Source organism: Cupressus sempervirens, chromosome 10, assembly GCF_028749045.1.
Source record: "Cupressus sempervirens isolate cs-2001-9-10 chromosome 10, ASM2874904v1, whole genome shotgun sequence".
Taxonomy (NCBI): Eukaryota; Viridiplantae; Streptophyta; class Pinopsida; order Cupressales; family Cupressaceae; genus Cupressus; species Cupressus sempervirens.
In genome coordinates, this window is record NC_143127.1 from 535,429,885 (window position 1) to 535,451,509 (window position 21,625).

The 21,625-nt window shown below is 36.0% G+C and overlaps 1 protein-coding gene across 1 annotated transcript in view; it reads right to left on the minus strand.

Annotated features, from left to right (window-relative positions):
- LOC149535008 (serine/threonine-protein phosphatase PP-X isozyme 2) overlaps positions 1-21,625 on the minus strand; it is a 65,032-nt gene that overhangs the window by 36,664 nt on the left and 6,743 nt on the right. The window contains exon 2 of the mRNA XM_089807702.1: positions 3,724-3,876. Coding sequence (XP_089663828.1) covers positions 3,724-3,876 — 153 coding nt within the window. The remainder of the gene's footprint in view (positions 1-3,723; positions 3,877-21,625) is intronic.

The following is a 21,625-nucleotide window of genomic DNA, read 5'->3' on the forward strand; positions in this document are numbered from 1 at the left end:
CAAAGACACGGACCCAACAGGTGCATGAGTTACAAGCACAATTGTAGGCTACTACATCCGTGCAACCAAGGACGCACCTGTTTTGATGTACTTAGTGGTCTCTATTTTGTCGTTCATAGATGACTCTTCTTTTTGGGGGGATGATGTTATCAACAAAAGTATAACAAAGCCGACAGGATTAGTTAGTACTCGAAAGGTTGTACAACGGTTGAGTCGCCCCTTGGAAATATATATGTATATCATCCTATTGAACTGTGGATCGGCATTATGGTTGTAATCGTTATTGTGTGTTCTTATATGAATACAATACTATCTTATGTTGTGTCATATTCTAGTCTCTAATGCAATAAATCTACATTTACCCCATTATGGTAAACAGAAAACACAAATTTGTATGCCTACAAACAATTTTTGCAACAAAGCTTGATAACTAAAGCCTTATTCTGTATAAGACTTAATTTGATGTGCTAAATAGTCTAAAGTGGATTTGTTTCTTGTGGATGTCTATTTTTTAGATGTAAAATTGTACTTTGCAATAGTTGAGCAATGGGGAATTCAGATGCTTAAAATATCTTTAGTTAGTATTTTGTACTGTATAGAATGGTCCATTGGTTCCAACAAAAATGCATATTATTAGCTAATGTAGGCATTGGGTTTATATGGGAAAATTGAGAGTTATACCTTCTTTTGTTCCTCATTTTTAAGCCCAAATTGCCAACAAATTGTTTGCCTGTCATCATGAGTCCAAGAGATTAGCACAAGGTAACAAATTGTGTTCCCTTTTCTTGTCATTGGGCAAGTGCAACAATGCAGATTGCAATAGGGGTCATTTGTGTGGAAGATTTGCACATGAAGTATATTGATATAAATATAAATTTTCTCTATGGAGAACTTGTATATTGTATCCTCCATCTAGAATACTCTTTGATGTCAAACGTTGTAATCAACATGAAGTTTTGTGTAATTTGTTTTTGCAAGTGGTTATCCTCTCCATAGTGTGAATGTCACCATATTTGGCAGGGGAACTTGGAGGATGATGGATTCATCTCTTGGGGGGAGGGGGGGCGGGGGGGCACATTTGACAATGATTACTTCTAGCTAATGACATGAAAGAAAAGAGTGAAGATATATGTTTATTTCTAACTCAAGAACGTCTAATTATAAATGATAATATTTCTAACTTGCTTGCAGGATTTCAATCAAAGCAAAAAGGTAACATAAAACCCTAATTGCTTCTATATAGAAACTATAATCTAGGGCAAAATTTAGGATCTCCTAATATGGGGACATTACATACTTCTACTGACCAATTCTATCATATATCATGTAGTTATCTTGTTGTGAAACCATAATGCTTCAACTGACTAAGAATCCTTTGTCTACTAGCTTTTCTACAAATAGTTTGCGAAGATAAGGTCCATGTCATCAAAGAAAACAAATGCAAAATATGAGTATTTTATGCAAGAGCTATTTTACAAATCAAAGAATGAAAGCAAATATATTATTATCCACAACCTATCAATGTAGGTGAACTGAAACAAGTCCACAATTTAGCTAGACCCAATATACATCGAGAAGTATCAACTATTATTGTAAATTGATGTTATATAAACAGAGGAAATGAAAGCTCCTTATACAAACTTACAAAGAAAATGTTTCTAACAGACACGATCATGAGTAAAAGATGAAAAAATAGAAACTACCCAATAAACTAAAAACTAAGATGACCATTAAAGAAACATAACAATATTCTACTACCCTCTCTTATTGACCACCGTCTAACTAACTTGCAAAACACTGTACAAGTCTTGTGGTCATAAATTCTTCAAAACATTATGTTGTTGCTTAGACCTCCCTAGATATGCAAAATGTCAATGACCAAGAGTAGACTACATCTATACAGAATAAACAAAGAAGGTTGCGCCCTTTTTAAGAATGCTCACAGGAGATAAGAGCTTGCCACTGACTCTGCCACTGAGATGAGTTTGCCACTAACCCTCCCAAAATCTGCAAAAATTTTGACCAGAAATCACCACAACACATCCAACCTGATGTTGGATAATAGAGTTTTCCTCCCTGTAGCTAGAGACATGCCAAGAACAGCTGCCATGATTTTGAGGAAAAATTGGCAAACTCTCCAATTTTTTGCAGGGAGCACAATGCCCTGGAACAGACTGCAAAATGTCACTATTTTTGAGAAAAAATTGCCAAACCCAAGATTATGGTAAACAGCCCACAAAGGAGCCCCATGCAAATTTGTGAATTATGAAATTCAGAAATGATTTTTTATGGATAAATCAAAATACCAAACAAATAGTTGGTGCAAAATCCAAGACACGGATCAACATACAAAACATCGTTTTAAAGGAAAAAATGGTAAAACCTTTTTAGAAACTAGAGAGCCCTCCCTAACAGAAGCAAACCCTTTATTTTTGAGAAAAAAATTAATCCCACAATAAATATTCAAGGGATATATTTAAAAAAACCACCAAATAATTTTGAAGGGAAACAATTATGAAAACCTAATAAAAAACTAAAAAGGAAAACATTATAAAAACCCATAACAAACTTTTTATGGCAAAAATTACAAAAACCCATCAGAATTGTTTTTGAAGGAAAAAAATCAGGAAAACCCATCAGAGAAACCTCCATGTGGCAAAACACAAGACTTCATGTAATAAACAGCATATGCAAGCAACATGCAACTCACAAAAAGCACAAGCAAGCAACATGCAACTCTCGTAAATCAGAGACTTCTGCTCAAACCAAAATATTGCACAATCAAAAACATTGACCAGGCTTACAATTTTCAGCAAAAGTCTTTGAAGATGAACCACAGAAATTTCATAAAATAGCTCCAATGTTTTGTTTTTTCTAAAATTGAAAAACACTTTTTTGGAAAAAACAATCTAGATCAGAAGAGGCTCAAATTCTTCTTAAAATTTCACCAAATTTTATAAAATCTTATCGACTTGCTCTAATACCATGTTATGGTAAATCTCTGTTGTATTAAACAAAGGAGATGAAAGTTCCTTATCTAGAAAAAAAAACTACCTAATAAAATAAAGACTAAATAAAATGACCATAAAAGAAACATTACAATATTCTAATATCAACAAGATTTAAGTTGCCAACCCTATTTTAATAAAGAGCTGATATATGCAGATAGGTTTTCAAAAGATTTCAAGGTGCCAACCAGATAATATTTCTTGAAGTTTACCATAATCATTCAAACCTCTAAAATTTTATATACTACTTGAAACATGTAACATGTGAGATCAATGTTAAAGTGGATTTATGCTAATTTTATAAATATTGTAAATCTTCATTTATTGCATAAGGCTGCTCAGAACCCTAGTGTACATAAAAAAATATTGGTGTGTAATGGACATGAGACGCATTTGAGAGTGGATATTTTATAAATCTTAAGACTGCAGTTCAAGTTTACGAAAGAACACCTTAAGGAAAACTTCACCCAGGCTTTGTCATGAACAAAAATATGCTTACATAAATCATTATGTTGAGCCAAATGTCTCCTGACATTTCATGTGGAATTTGGTCGGTTTCTCCAACCAACCATATCATTAAAAGTTACTGTACTTTAAACATATTAATACTGACACTTATAAATGAAGGTAAGTATTTGATAACTAATTTCAGTACAAAATGAAAAACAACCATGATGACAAGGCTGTTACATTAAAAAGAAAACATTTAAAATACCTTCAGCGCAAGCAGCAGCAAAAAAGTTTCCACAGAGTAAAAGCCTCTATCAACAAAATCACCAAGGAATAAGTAATTGGTCTGAGGACAATCCCCCCCGACTTTGAATAGCTCTTTCATATCATAAAATTGGCCGTGAATATCTCCACAAATCTGCAAAATATAGTATCATTCTCAGAAAAAAACATGATTGCATTTATAACTAGCAATATTGCTTATTAGGCTTGATATATTGGGCAATGCCCAATAAAATAAATGATAACATTCTTCCAAATACCATGCTGGCCGAATGATAATCAGATATATTTTGCACGATAAAAATAAATGCAAAAACATTATAACTTGGAATGTGAGAAAACAGTAAGTTACTTGACTAAAAACTGGAGTTGCCCAGTAATACCTGGTACTTATCTCGCATATTAAAAATAGAAACCCATCTAATAGGCACATTTAGAGGTGTTCCTAAACAACATTTCTTAGCATCTCTATACATCTTAGAGAAATGTCCCTTGATAATCAGGTACTTCCTCTATAAGCTTCTCAAATATCTTATATCAATTTGCTGTTTTTCAAGTGCTAACAACTAGTTAGTATAAGTGAATGAATCTAATAAAATAAATTATGCACATGCATTTTTCTCATTTTTGCATGATAGTTTACCAGTTATCATGTGTTGTAAATTTTCTTATTAGAGCTAAAAGGTGAACAGAAGCTTTAACAATTGATTCAAATCGGAAAGAAAGATAATCCATTATAGTATCTTGTAGTAGCACTAGATTTTTTAAATTGATATAGAATTGAGATTTGTATTTAGATATGTTTCTTATTTATATACACCAACACCAAGTTTTTAGTTTTAAATGTAGTCTTCCACACAGCCCGTTACATTATATTACTAGCTTAAGTGAACCATTGCTTTCCATATAAAGATAAGAAGATAAATAAAATGATACATACATTGCACTAAACAATGTAAACATGAATCAGAAAGGATAATCTAACCTATGGGTGTAAACCGAGCTGCAGACTAGGTCACTTTTGTCAATAAACCCGAGTTCTTATGTAGTTAATTTCAAAAAGATGCCCTTCACCCTTCACCCAATACAAAAACTCAACCTAAGTTGTTAAAATCTATTACAGGTTTGTTAAATCACAACAGATTAAAAGCTCATGTACAAGTGGTGTTTCCACTGCATCAAACTATCTGATGATTTTATATTCAGGTACGTAATCTCAAGCCAATCTACATTAACTCATACTTTATGAGTAGTGGCTCACAAGAACACATCTATCATCAATATGAATGGTCCACTTGGCATTCAACTGCATCTAGGTGATGCTTAAAGGCATGAAACACCAAGAATTTCTTACTCGACCTTCCTAATACTAGTCCAAAACACACTTAAGTTTGGAATTTCCCTAACAATTAACTCACTTATTTTACAATACTTTTTGCAAAAAATTAAGCAAAAGTTGTGTCTTGTGAGCAACTAAATATTCTTTCATTAATAGAAAAAGTGTAGTCCCATAGTGCATCACGCTAGGAAGGAGCCTATTAATGAGGAGTGCACTATAGTCCCCTCTTTGAGTGTGACTGCAGCAAACTTTCATCATTACCTTTTCAAAATTCATACTATTTCTTGGGCCTCTTGTTAAAGGGATAAGTTTGCCTAACAACTGTACTCTGATTGAGCAACAAATATTTGATAATACTCCTTTGTTTCTTGGGGTGAAGATGAATAGTTTTATGGACTTGAATTGATGGTTTCGTAATTAACGTTTTCCCTCTAGCTCTAAGCTTTCAATCAACAAGTTTACTGTTTTACCTTGTTGGACAGAATGATGTGTGTCATGATATGATTCCTGATTTGGGTCAGTCCTGACCTAAGCCTGATAAGATTGCAAGGTCCATAGAGATTTCCTTCAATTTAGCTCCCTCTTTCAAAGACATGGTCATAGATACTTGATAAGTTATTGAGTAAAGTGGGTCAGTGGCAGGTGCATTTAATCTCTATTGATCAAAGAAAAGAAGTTTTCCAAAAGGCCATTTCTTCCAAATCTAATTACAATACTTCATGTTAGCTGTTTAGTAGCCCTAGGGGTGAAGAAGTTGCATTAATTGATTAAAGGTTTTTGTGATCAAGAGACATATCATTGCCTGAAATATATATTGTAAACCAAGCTATATAAGATGCCTTTATCTTAAGCAACGTAAAAGCATTGGGGTATCTTTGGCTATAAATTTGTTCCAAATATCCTTTTAAGGTGATGAGCCTTGTAGAGTACTTATTAGATACAGTATCACGATTGGTGTTTCTAAAGATGAATGATTACAAAAGTGTGCATCCAGATGATGGTTTTTCTGACACATTATCAATTAAGCCAATAAGCTCAAGCATCTTTGGTTCTAATTAGAGGTCCTAGGGATCTGTCAAATGGTTCTACAATCGGTTGATGATGATGTGTTCTCTTGAGATGGTGTCCATTATCAACGGATTTTACATTACTTTAATCAAATGTTGCCTGCAAGAAATATCTTTGACTGCCATTAGCAGTTCCTCAACAAGGGGATGGTTTGTTAAATTAATGAATACAACCTCAGATATTCTCTGTTACGGTTATTTGCCTACTTGGCGTCATCTAAGTAAGAACATATCAACTTTTCAAAGATTAAAATATTCATCTCCTAAGGCTGTTTGTCAGCATTTCCCTTCACGCATCAGATGGATCCTGATGCTAAGATATGGGTCAATATTAGATGGATTAAGGGTTTCATTTATTTTAAATTTCTAATAAATAATGGCAAGTTCTCGCTCTTGTCTTGTTTTTTGGGGTCTTAATTTTAATCGATATATCGTCTGTTCCTTCAGAAAATGGATTAAAAGATCAGTGTTATTTGGTCTTAAGAGCCTAAATTCTTATTTTAGGTAGCCTCTACAAAATTGTAGGCTTTACTCTTGCTTGTGGTGGTTACAATGTGGGCACTTCTCTTTCTGTACTTTTTGAGTCTATTGCCTATGTGTTCATGCTTCCTTCTACAAGTCGGATAGGTTAAACAAGAAGAGATTTCTTGGCTAAATAATTTGTGCAGTGTGATTAGTGGTGATTAACATGTTCTGAAGCTTTTTAAAACTTTATGCCTAATCATGTCTAATGAGATTTTGTGGTTTATTTGGAAGCAGGAAATCTAGATTTGCTCCGAAGGATAAGATTGCTTAGCAGCTTCACAAAGTTATCATTTCTTTTGTGTGCCTACGGGTATAATTGCAGCTCAATAAGCATCTTTTAAAGCTTTAAAAAAATAAGCTAGCCATGTTGCACATTTCGAAAGAAGGAAATCTAGATTTGTTTCAGAGGAGGAGACTGCTTAGTATATTTGCTATGTAAGTCATCACTACTTTTGTGCACCTACATATTATTCTTTAGGTTAGACTTATTCCATAAAGGAAGTCATGGGTTTATAGGATGAGAAGGATTGAAAGGAAGCTAGAGGTTTTGAGAGTCCTCTTGAGGATACACTTATTCCATAAGAGAGTCATGGGTTTATATTGTGTGAAAGAATATATAGAAATTGAGTTCAAGAGCCAGTTGCTCGTTTGGTAAACATAACAGGTGTAGACCCACTAAATGTGTATTAAGTGTTGTGAGGGTTTTGAATGTAAAGTGTATGCCCCATAATAGGACATAAGGCTCTTAAAAGGCAGTGACTTTATAGGAAAAATTTCTTGGGTTTGAAAATTATATCTGAATGATAAAACTTGTAGCCAGATCCTGAACAACTTACTTGGTGTGGAAGTGACTGTTTGAAAAGGAATGAGACTGCAGTTTGGGTAACTGGGTGAGCATACAGCTGAACCGGTGATTAAATATCAAATTACAGACCTTCTCAGCTTTCAGGACTACCCAAACATCTAGGAAGCCTGTAAGAGTATAACAAGATTATAATTAATGAAAAGTCCATTCTTAACTGCACATATCCCCTGCTGATCAGAACATAATACAAGCTCTATGTGCAGACTAAAATGGGTTCCTACAACAGTATGAAGACCATAGAAAAAGTTGTCTCTGAGCACTTGATTCCAAAAAGTTATCCAAATTGTAACAGGACAGAGCATCAATGAGATATTTCTATTTTTATTTGGAGATAGATTTTTTTTTAACTGCAGAAGATTATCATTCTTCCTGAAATTTAGTTCACAATTCTTATGACTCTTCTTGCAAGATAAGGGTTCAGTATAAACGTCTTAATAACAGCTAAACTTGCAGAGGAACAGTACGCTAGGCATTCGTTTATTTGAATTTTTCCATTGAGAGGTTAAAAATTGGGACAAATTTTGGGGTGGTTTATTGCAACCTGTGGAAGTGTGCATCAGACAAAATGAAGACAATGGCAGATCAGAAAACTGAGTCAATGATACGTTTAATGGTGATCAGCTAAGGGATTTACTGAAAGAAAAAGTACAAAATTGGCTTTATGTGATTGGATTACAATTTAAGTCCCTGAAGTTTCTTGATGGTTATTCTATCTAAGATGGAGGAATTGACTCATATTTTTCCAGAGTAGACCACTCAGATTGGAGGCTTCTGAATTGGGCTCTGCAACCTTTAGTGCTTGCTCTGGTTCAGCATAGGTTATTGGAACATCCTTGTGAAGAGGAGAGACGTATAGTTGCTTCTTGTCACCGTGAAATCATAAGAATAACAAATACTACAGCCCACTATAATGATGGCATGCTGAAGAAAGTCCTCCAACTGATTGTGGAGAGTCTACATGGGTTACATAATGTCAAAGCCCCTACTCTTAGCAAGAGAGCTGAGATTTTAGATATTACAGCAAGAACCAGACCACTTATCCTTATGTTGGATGTCAACTATGATAAATTGATTCTACAAATGTTCCAGTGTTTTTTAACTAAAATCAGGAGACATTAACCAGACAATGGGAGGACTTGTATGTAAACCATTATGTCCTTAACCTTAAATGACAATGATGATATTTACAAGCGGTTGCAATCAAATTTATTGGCTACTTGGAGGAAGGAACAGGATGTATCACGTATTGCTTATAATTCTCCAAAAGATTGGTTGAGCATAAAATTGAAAGATTCAAGGAACAGATGACTGAAGATGATATAATCTCAATGGGCTCACAAGCAAGATGTTCCAAAAAGGGTAAGAACAACGAGGAAAGACCAGATTTGTTTCACGTATCAGAGGGACTGAACACCTGAACACATTTGTGGAATTATTAAGTAAGAAGATACATTGCAGCCAAGTGGTGGGGAAAAGTTGCAGATGAAAGCAGCGCCATGGCTCATGAGGAGGAAGTTAAAACTACAGCTTTGAATAAATCTCTTACTAGACATGATGAAAGCAAAGGCTAATGGGTTTCAATCAGCTAAGATTGATAACATAAAGGAAGGATCGATTGCTAAAGTGCTACATGAAGAGTGCATGACATCATCTAGAAAGTTAACCAAGAGTGATGAAGATAGTGTTCTTACAGTTCAGAAAATCAAAATATAAAAAATGTGTCATAGCTCATGTGTCCTAGATGAAATTGAAAAAAGGCCCTTGGCATTCCATGATTTGGAGGACGGATTATTGGTCACAAAGGAGAAGGTTGTACAAGTATTATTAACAAAGGTAGATGAATCTCACAAATATATTGAAGATCTTATTTGGAAAACTCAAATTGATGAAAGGGAAAAAAGAATTGCATGTGGTGTTACTAGTACTCAATTGAAAACAATCAAAGAAGCATTTGAAATGATGAAACTAAACTACTTGCAGCTATTAATGGATAGGGATCTTGCTAACGAGTTTGCTTAAGACAAGGAAAGTGAGATTGATAATCTTTGTTACCAGTTAAGCATGGCTCATTTTTCCCTATTAAAATTAGAGAATCAGCTGTCCATTATAACGACAACCAGGGAACAAAGCTGATACAAGGAAGATGGAAATCAAACGAATAGTAGAAGGAATTGATAGACTCTTAAGGAGGAAATGTGGCATAATGATTCCAGTACTTTACATACTAAGGAGACTCAAAATGTAGATGAAAGGAGTGAAGAGCTCCACCGGGAAATACCTTGCAGCATTGTGACATCCTTCGAAGAAGATTCATCTAAAACATCACCACCTTGAACCACTTGGGAAGGACATGCAAAAAGTTAAGATTTGGTGATAGACAAGGAGCCAAAAATTCTGATTTGGGGCAGCAGAAGTTCACTTACTCGTTCACATGAGCTTGCAGCCTTTACACAAGCAAAATCTAATGAAGATGGGTCTACAAGTGTTGGTACCCAAAGTGCAAGTATGGGCCATAAATTTTCAGGGAAGAGGTGCTTGAAAGGGTTGAAGACATGATACAAAAGTATTAGCAATTCTGTTTTTTGTAACAGCAGACATTTTTCTATTTATCATCATGAGGTAACAACTTTTTCACATCAGGATGATGAGGGTTTTACTGATTATAAAATTTCACTTGATGGTGATCAATTCATTGGAGAAGTAGATTTTGTCAATGACACTTCTAGCGAACTAGACACTGGACAGTTGTTTTCCACAGGTGATGAAAGATTCTACAATTCACTTTCAGGTTTGTCCCCAATTTTATATGAGATGGCAGTCATTAATTTAATGGTTGGGGGCATCATTGAAAAACTCTGTGAAATATCGCAGATCTCGCGATATATCACAGACCAAATCGCTGGGCAATTTTGTCGCCAAACAAATCGGCAGCGATATAATGATTTTCACGGAGCGGTTATTTCCTCAAAAAATCACCAAATTGCGTGAGAATAAAAAATTGCAACATTTTGTCTGTGGCATCCTCGTTCAGCAAGAGACCATTTCCGCGGTGGGCACATGTAAGCGAATCCGAGTTTTTCAATTTTTTGGGGTCCGCCAAGTTATTGCAAAATCTGAGTTTTTCAACTATGGTTGGGGGGATTTCAATTTCATAGAAACTTCAGTTGGTAGTGGTTGTCCTACTTGGGCATCCATTGCACTTTCAGATTTAGGATGGTCTACAACAGCTAGTGAGCTACATGAGAGTTTGCAAAGACATGACTACGCATTAGATATTGCACATGAGATGGAAATCTTCCCTGTGCATGGGTACGGTGACACCTTTGACATCATTCTTATTGCTAGCTTAAGTCATAGAAGCAGCATTTGGTGGCTTTATGAGTTGATCTACGACCATATTGGAGTAGCTTTTGGCATCATTTGCGTGTATTACTTATTCAGATAGATGATACATGAAGATTGTATAATCATAGTGGAAGGCATCTATTTCTACTCTCATGGTCAGATGGATATATTGGTTTGGCATCCAGGTGTTGTCAAGATTGGTGTTCTATTTCCTATGGATTGTGATGAGTTTCTTCACACCTCGAGGCATAGTGCTGTTATTTTCAAAGTGGCACAGCAGATTGGTGGTGCAGTGTTTTTGAGGTTAACATGGGATCTTGGTATTGCCATCCAAACTCTAATTGGTTGAGGATAAGCAATCTTTGGGAAGGGAGGGGACTGTAATGTCCCCTTTATTTGGATATTAGAAATTAATTAAATATTTGAATTAAGTTGTTAAAATATAATAAATTTAGTAATGACTTAATATAACTATTTAACAAAGTATTACAATGGCTTTAATGGTGAAGTTAGAAAATTAACAAAGAGCCACTGCAGTGGGCCTTAAAAGAAGGGAGGCTCATTTTGTGCATGCTCGATATATGCTTGGTTTATGTTTGGCTATTGTTCTCTTGGAAAATTTGGAAGCTGTAGGCTTTCAGTTCAGAATTACTGGGATGGAAATCCTTGGCAATTTAGTCAATTGGATGGAAACCAAATTCGACTTGGACGTTGATTTGTGACAGAGTTCACAGCTGCCAAAATTGCGAATAGAGATATTTCATGTCTATTTGGAAGACATAATTGCAATGACTTAACTATTTTGATGGCAATATTCATCTCTATTTCAGATATTATATGTTTTTCAAGATAAAATGTTTGATGAATAGAAATCAGTTTGCATGCAAATAATTTGTTTAAATTTTGTTGGTGTGTTTGGTAAAATTTGGAGCAAATATTCAAGGGGGGTATTTCACACAACCCTTTTGAAAAATCAGATGGAGCCCTTAATTTTGCAAATTAGGGACTCCATTTGAGAAGTAATGTTGGAGATTTAATGAAGTAATGTCATTTGAGTTTAGTAAGAATGTATGAACAAGAACATTGCTGCATTGTTATTAAAGACAAATAAGAAGTGGGAGTTGTAAGGAATCCATGCATGGTTCGGTTTGATCTTATGCAAGATTACCAACAAGCAACAAAATCAGGATGGTAATAAACAGAATGACTTGAGGATTAAAATAGGACGCAGACAGGACAAAAATTTGAAGGAGTGGACAATATATATACACAATCAACAACCTAGTCAGCATGGACTTATGTGCCCAGCATCTCTTACATTACAGTTAATTAATATGGTAGTTCAGTTTATCATTTGATTTTAATCCAATCATTTCAACAAATTCAAGTGGACTTTTCCATAGGCAGACAGAAAATGAATATTGTATAAGCATAATCAGAAAGTAGCAATAGCTGTGAAGAATCACCCACTCAGAAAAGACTGATGAATCCTATATATGTAGAGCAATTCAATCTCAGATCTGAATCCAGTTAAGGAAAGATATATTGATATGGGGGAGTAAGAAGCCTATGAACAGCATGAAAGATTATTGTGTTTTGGGTCCTAAAGTCATAAATGCTATGTTGACAAATGAAGATTACAGCAGTGATTCTTGTGTCTGAGATTGCAGGAGCTATGATATAAAGATTAAATGAAACTGCATCATTTAGGATTGCAGAAATGTTCCATGTCCTTAATAATCATTTTTAAAACTCTGTAAACAATTGAAATGTCAGATAAGTGGATAGGGTCATTTATGGCATTTTAAACTCGATCATCATAGATATAGTGAAATATTGAATTGTTTTCGTATCTATGTCGAGTTTGTCTCCCTACCATAGGAGTTAAAGTTCAATCTGGACTAATTTAAAATTGTGTATATATACTTGATCCGTCGCATCTTGATTATTAAATTCTAAGTGCATAGAGCTTTATAAAGTTGTACATGAAAATCTTCATTGTGGTTGACTCTATTGCCCGAATAAGCAAAGGCACTGGTCTTTTAAAGTCATTGAATTGTAGTTATTCGATCTATATTCAAAGTCAGAAATCTAAATCTTCCTTCTTACAAGCATCAAACCAATTGTTAAGAACCATATCCAAAACATTTAATCAATTCAAACATTCAGCATTCAACCATTTTAAGCACTCAGCATTTAATTTCATTTTCATCGAGTTCGAGAACCTTGCCAACCGGAGAACTCGTAAAGTTTAAATTCGCTCTATAAAAGCCTTGAACAGGGCGGTCAGGTTCGAGGTGAAAGTCTACCCGCCTAAGTGTAGCGGAGCCTACAATGCAGGGGAATCAAGAAGTATTCCTGTTTGTTGGCCAGAACTGATTGTGGAATCTTATTAGAGAATTGGCAAGCTCTTGGATTTCCAATCTGTTGTTTTGGGAACCAACAAAGTCACAACCCTTCACCTACTTACTTATTTTCTCCCCTTTCCTTTCGCTTAATACTTATTTAATTCCTACGCTTCAAGCTTTCTTCCTCCTTCCCTTTCCCCCTCAAATGAAGATCTCTCCTCTCTCTTATATACATCTCATTTGAGGGAGACACAACTTTACCATTCATGCCTTTTGACCATTTGTTTAACTTAAATAAATTTTAATTCTTTTAATTTTATTCTTTCAATAATCTTAATGTAATTATTATCGTTTATTATCTAATCATCTTTTAAGAAGGGGATGTGATAGTCCACTCTACCCAAGATTGTTTGTCCTCAAGCAATCATAAACTAGGATGCTTTCTTAGAGAAACACATAAATTATGAACCAAATATGGAGTGTATACATAAAAAGTTAAAAACATTGTAGAGGGAAAATTCATAATAAATTAATTAAGTAGTTATTAGAAAAAGTCTTGTACCAAATGTTGCGTTGGTTGGTATTAGTAACCAATTCGAGCGCTATATGTAGTACTCAGTGGGAATAGAAAGGGCAAGGTAATTTTGGATGCTCATTGGTACTAGTATGTATACTCAATTGGTACAATCAATAAAAGACATATTTTGCCATTCTGGGTATTATTCCTAATTAGTAGAATGCATGTGATGATAGTATTGTGAATTATATCTTAGTACGTAAGAATTGTACTTGGCAATCTTTTGTGCCATATTTGCATAAACATTTCTGGCTTTGTTTCCTATGAACGTACCCAAGGTCAAGAAGGCAAGAGGAAGATGGAAACATAATGGGCTGACCCTTCAACCAACAGACAGTGATAATTAATAATAACATTGAGGAAGAGGAAGTGATGAGGGAGGATCAATTGACAAAGGACCTCGTGCACGCGTGGGACATATCAATAGTCAAGTACATGTAGCGGGAGGCAGAGCAGAGGGCTCTTCCCACCGGCACGGTACGTACCAAACTCACAGTAAACGAGCCCATGTACAATCTCCTCAAGAGTCTTCCAAGGCTGCTCGCATGAAGGCTAGTAGAAGTGGAGGCGCAAAGAGAAGCCAGCCTAACAGAACAAAGAAGGCAATAGACACTGCAATGTTTCCATCAAAGGACTCACAGAGAGGAGTCTAGGGACACAAGCAACCGCAAAACAAACCCCCAATAGAGAAATTGGGAGAAAGAATCACAGAAGGAACGACTAATTAATGGTCCTCCTCCCCAATAAAGATAGGAGATGCAAGAAGAAAACCCACCTGGAAGACATGGAGGAAGTGAGGCGAGTATTCTTTGCACAACAAGTGGAAAGGAGGCGAAGACTACATGATCATGTGCAACAAGTACAAAAAGGATCAGAACATAATGAGCACGCCCTCAGCAGAGACGAGAACGAAGTCTTCAAGGAGAAGTAGCGGACTTGTTGGAAAGTACAGTAAGGGGAATAGAAAGGTTCACCATCTCAGAGAAGCCAACCATAGGGCAAACCGAATGAGAAACCCCGAAAAGGTGGGAATTCCATTTCCATCAAGGCAGAGGAGGAAAGGATTTCCATCAAGATGGCAAAGGAGAGGATTTCCAACAAGGCGGAGGACAGGACTTCCATCAAGGAGGAGGCGAGGAGCATGAGAGAAGCCTTACATATTCCTAGTGGAGGAAGAGATGAGCGAGGGAGTGGGGAAGTCTTGCACATTCCTGGTAAAGGAGAGGGTTTACAGCAAATCAATAAAAGAAAAATGTTGAACACACCAAATAAACAAAAACTTCCTAAATTTAAAGGCGAGGGATCAAAAGACCCTATAAGGCACTGCAAGACGTGTGACCATCTGGGAGGTGCGAGGACAAGATGACAAAGACCATTGGTTAAAAGCATTTCGTGCCACTCTCTGAGGAGTCACAATCGACTCGTACACAAACCTTGCAGATGAAGAGAAGGTAGCATGGCATGCCTTATAGAAAGCCTTTGAAGCAGAATTCAAGTAATTAAGAGACAACAACAAGGTGGTAACAGAAATATATAACACCTGATAAAGGAAGAATGGAAGTGTTTGGGTATACCACTGGAGATTAAAAGAACTCATAGGGAAACTTGAAAATAAACCGACAGACAAACTCCAAAAAAGATGGTTCATAGAAGGAATAAACCCCTCCATCCATAGGAAAATGAATGTAGTACCTCCATCGACCTATAAAAGGGCCTGCGATAGAGCTATGGACATAGAAAGCGAAGATAAAGCAAATAGGAGTAACAAGAGAGCTAGCGATGCTAGCAGCGAGGAAGAAAGTGAAGAGGAATCAAAAACAATTCAAGCACTCTGCAAAGACATGTGCGGATGATGAAAGAAATGAGAGGAGAAAAAGAAACCAAGGGAGGCAATGAAGTATGGTGTACAGAGTGTTGAAGCGAAGGACACACAAAGATCAACTGTCCAAAAAAATTGTTATGCGACACCTGTCAGGTGGCGAGACATTCCCTTAAAGAATGCTCGTACAATTTGAAAGAAAGAAGAGCCCATGTTCTCTTGATTGGAGAACAATCTACACCTCCTACAACCCACCAAGGAACACAAATTCTAATGCCTCTCCTGGGAGATATCGGAGCAACAAATGAGGAGGCAACAATAACAATAACACACTGTACAACCTCATCCAGCATGATGCAAAAGGTTGTTGGGTAATATAATGTCGAAGATGCAACGAATGGGGACACTTTGTGCGAGAATACCAAAATGGCAGAAATAAGTTGGGTATTTAGTGTAGGCATGGGAATCATGAAGATGTGGGCTGTCCCAAAGGGAAGGCGGTAAACATGTTAGAAGTAACAAATTCGGAAGAACAAACAATGGCGGTTACTCGACTCCAAGCAAAAAAAACCTCGTACCCAAACCCCCAAATGGAGAAGGAACCAATATAATAAGACAGATAATCCAGGCTACCGTACCAATAAGAGTAGTCGACTTACTGGATACATTGTCACAATTAAGGGTAGCAATCTCTAGGATAGGAGAAAATAACACTAAACAAGGAAGTACTAGACCAGAGGAGGAAGATGGCAAGGAAGAACCACGAAAAGATCAACCAATGCCAGAACCAACACTTTTCACTGTGGGAATAGAAAGGACCCCTACTCTAGTAGAGATTGAAATAATGGGACACAAACTAACAAATACCATAGTGGATGGAAGATCAAGAGTGATCGTACTCCCGAAAGAGACATGGAGGGCCCTTGGAAAACCCACACTCTGGCCACCCACATTCCATCTGGTGGGTGTAGACCAACATGGCATAAAACCACTAGTTACACTCATGGACCAAAAGGTGACAGTAGAAACACAACAATTCTTCCTGGATTTTGTAGTCATCACCCTAGAAAAGAAAGGGTACGACGCCTTGGTTAGCAGAGAATGTTTAATAACTGCTAAAGCAAATAATAGCTAGAAGAAAAACACTCTCCGTTGAGAACGCAAGAAAAAGGTATACTATTGATCTACGGAGCCAGATAGTAAGCTAGGACTTGACATCTAATTCAAAATCCAAAGGAGAAGAGTACGGTAACAACGAAGAGATGGAACCAGATGACGAAGGAATCCTAAGACTTGGTAGTTGTTTGGAGAACGAGACAAACTCTCTTTAAGGATTGTTCCCCTAGTAGATGGAAGAATACAAAATGTTCCAACCAAGTTGCAATGTACTTGAAAAAGCTGAAATGGAGAAGAATGGCAACACATACTCAAGAGAGTACAAGGAGTATAAAGAAGGGATGGCCAGGATTGATGACACATGGGTCCACAAATTCAAAAAAGACAAAGAGGTAAAACACAGGAACATAATAGCCCACACGCAGAAGAGGAAATGACAAATTCTAAGGAGAAATCGTAAAGTGAGAAGGTGCTAACGAGAAACCAATCCGTACACGTACATACTCATACAAAAAAGGAAGTCCTAACCATATGTACGGAAAACATCACATGCTCGTCAAGAGAGAGCCAATCCTTACGTGTGCATCCTCGTAAGGCAAAAGGCATAAGATTGGTCATACGTGCACAAACACTACCCGTTTGTACAATCACAAGAGAAGGTCATACAAATGGTAGGGTGGATCATTCAGATGGCAGGAAAGGTCATACTGACAACACAACTAACAGGGTAAGAGGGAAATCCATAGCCGGCAGGAAAGGAACTAGCAAAGGAGTACAACATACGACCCCAAAATTGACATACGCGACAAAAAGAAACGAAGGGTCGTACAAAGTGGAGGACAGTGATATGCACCACGCCAAGGAAGTCATACGCAAGGACCTCATACATGGGAAGCCCGCACAAAGCCTCATAAGAAAGCCCGTGCCGAGGGACACCCAGGAGAGGGTCGTATAGATCAAGGTTGTGCGGCAAAACGTACGAATGGGCAGATGGAAGGTTGTTTGCAGCAACAAGCACCAACCAGGAAGGTGATACAAAGGAAACAAGTTACAACTCATCCTGATTGGGCAACTGCAAGCGAAACCACAATCCATCTAGTGGAAGTCGTAGTTAAGACACAAGAACAAGCACACGACCAAGAAAATAAATTGGCACGTCTTACAACTTCGGCACTTCAGCCACTCCAATTTCAATTGATGTTTCAATTTTAGCGCCAAGGACATCCTCTCATCCCTCTTCCTAAGCCTGTTAGTTGTGTGGAAACGACTTTTTTTTTGGGGGGGGGGGGGGGGGGAGATAATATAGAGAGTAAACTAGTAATAAATTAATTGAGTAGTTATTAGAAGTCTTGTACCAAACTTCACGTCAGTTGGAATTAGTAACCAATCCAAGTGCTATACGTAGTACTCAGTGGGAATAGAAGGGGCATGGTAATTTTGGATGGTCATTGGTACTGGCATGTAAGCTCAATTGGTACAATCAATAAAAGACATGTTTTGCCATTGTGTAGTGTTCTTAATTAGTAGAATGGATGTGATGATAATATTGTGAATTATATCTTAGTACGTAAGAATTATACTTGGCAATCTTATGCGCCATATTGGCATAAACACACATGATGCATATAGAGCTATGTAATGTTCTATGGAATAGCTTCAATTCAACATGTCACAATTTCTACTGTGGAGATCAATTTGTTAATTTGTTTCTATTTCTTGAGGATGCTAGGGTGTCATAACCCCTCTTCTTTTTCATTTCTACAGTCCTACTTGCTTGTTGACTAAGCTGCATAAACTATTTTCCAGGAACATGCTTGGATACCACTTGTACTATTCCCAAATTTTGCCCTAAATCACAACTTATGTCAAATAGTTAAGGTTTAGGAGATACTTTTCATTCTTATTGAAGCCCTACAACATAGTTAGGGTTCATTATTTATAATTATATTTCATAACTAAACTTCTTCAACAACAAAGAAAATATTAACATTAAGGTGACCCAGCCATCAAAGTGCTAAGTTAGGGCAATTTGATGAGGTGCCCTAATAACCTCCTACCCTAGGCCCAACAATGGATATACCATCCCCCTTAGCCTCATGTGGCCCATGCTAGACATATGGGGCAGGCTACCTAGTGTAGAGTCCCATCATAGTTTTCCTTCATCTTACCATTCGTAACTTAGCTTCAAATGATTGAACACCCTATTTACCATGGTAGGGATGTTTGGATCACTCAACATATGGTGCCCTAAGAATCCATCCTTCCTAAGCCCAAAGGCAGTCCACTTGTCCCCCTTTGGCTCCATAGGGACTCCACAGAGACTTCATTATCCTTACCATGGTTGTTTTCAAAAATCAAGAACTTAACGTCTTTTTATCTATATACATTTCTTTTATATTAAGTTCTTATACCATAAGTGTATCTATCACTACTCAGATAATTACAAAATGACTATTAGATATTGATGTACAAGTGCAAATATGTTTGTAAGGAAGTCTATGTATAAAATCAATTAGCAGAATTCATATTTCTATAATATGCACAAAGACCAAGCAAGACTAATCATAAAGACAATGATTAATTGATGTATATATATATATAAAGTGATACTCATAACCAAACCAATAGTCTTAAGATATCAGGTCTTCTTCCATGTAATATTTCTTTCTTACTGCTGCTATGACTGAATTATTTCATCTTCATTTACTTATCTTTGTCGATGATTGAATGAATGAATGTGGGCATGATAAGGTGACACTTAAATGATTGATGTTTGAATGATGAGTTGATTGATTTGATAAACATTTGATGACTTATTTCTGGTTCCAAGATGTGAACTGATTGATGATGATTTGATCACTTGATTATTCACTTTAATGAATTGATATTTGCTAATTTATAGGTTATTTGAATTCAACCTTTGCTGATTCATAGATTGCTTGATTTTGTGATACATTGATTAGCAATGATGTATCGATGTTTGCTTGGAACGATCTCCCCTTTATAATTTACAAATGCAAGGGTCACTAACTTTCATAAGATTTGAGTCATCATCTTTCATTTTTGTCTTTGAGAATAAAATATATTATTTTCCAACTTGATTTCCCTGTTTCATTCAGCGCTTCAATAAAGTTCATCTCTTGTATATCTCCTTAGAGTGTAGGGAGTCGAATCCTTTTTTCATTGATGCCCATGTGACTATTAGAATATTAGAATATTTCTTTAATGGTCATCTTAGTTAGTCTTTAATTTATTAGGTAGTTTCTATTATCGTCTTTAATTCACAATTGTTTCCTCTAGAAACATTGTCTTTGTAAATCTATAGAAGGGGCTTTTTCATCTCCTCTGTTTAATAACAATAAAACTATCGATTTACCATAGCATTGTATAAGAGCAGGTCCATGGGATTTCCTTAAATTTGGTGAGTTTTTAAGAAAAATACGAGTCTCTTTTGATCTCGAAATTCGTCTTTGATTTTTTGAAATAAAAGAAGTTAGATGTATTTAATGAAATTTGTGGTTTGATTTCGAAGATTTTTGCTGAAAATCGCAAGCCTAGTTGAGGGTTTTGATCATGCAATTTCTTAATTTGAGCAAAAGTCTATGATTATAGAAGGTTGTTGTACTTGCATATTGCTTGCATGTGTTGTTCTACCATACAAAGTATCGTGTTTTGTCGAATGAAAGTTTCCCTGTTGGGTTTTGATAATTTTTTTCCTTAAAAGTTATCTATTGGGTTTATAATTTTTTCCTCAAAAATTACCTATTGGGTTTATAATTTTCTCCTCAATAATTATCTATTGGGTTTTCATATTTTTTTCCCTTAAAAATTATGTAATGGGTTTTCATAAATTTTTCCTTGAAAATTTTTTAATGAGTTCATAATTTTTCCCTCAAAAATTATCTATTGGGTTTATAATTTTTTCCTCAAAAATTATCTGGCTGATTTACAATTGTTTCCTCAAAAATTGTCTAGTGGTTGCATAATTTTTTCCTCGTAAATTATCTGTTGGGTTTTACCATTTTTCCTCAATAACAAAACTTTGTATTCTCTAATCCATGCCTCACATTCTATTGTCTAGTTTTGATGAATTTTCACCTCAAAAATTGTGTTGGGTTTTTCCAAATTTTCTAATAGAAATGTTGTGGCTTTTTGCAATCTATTTGGGGCATCATGCTCATCTGCGAAGTTTGAAGAGTTTGCCAATTTTTCCTCAAAATCATGATAGTAGTTCTCAATAGGTCTCTAGCTATAGGGAAGGACAGCTTTGTTATCCAACATCAGGTTGGATTTTTGTAATGATTTATGGTCAGATGTTTTGCTCACTACAAGAAGGTTAATGGAAGACTAAGCTTAGTAGCAATGGCAGGTTCTAGTCTCTTGTTGCAAAACATTCTAAACAAGGGGTACCCTTCTTTGTTTCTTTTTTTTTTGGATGGCTTCTTGGTCATTAACATTTTGCAAATCCAAGAAGCGTCTGAACAGCAGCAGAAAGTTTTGAAGAATTGGTGACCACAACATAGTAATTAGACAATGACCATTAAAGGAGGCTATTAGAATATTGTCATGTTTCTTTAATGGTAATCTTAGTTAGTCTTTGTAGTTTCTATTATTATCTTTACTTCACAATTGTTTCTTTTAGAAACATCATCTTTGTAAATCTATATAAAAGGTTTTCATCTCCTCTATTTAATAACAAGATCGATTTACCATAACAATGAAACGGTCATACCCTTTGGCTATGAAAAGTTACATCTGTTTGACAACTGTTGCCCTTTCACTTCCTATTTGAATCTGCTCTAGATCTCCTCTCCACCTTTCTCACCTGTTTCATTTAACCCTTCTTCTCCTATATATCTTCCCATGTGAGGGCAAGGTCACAAC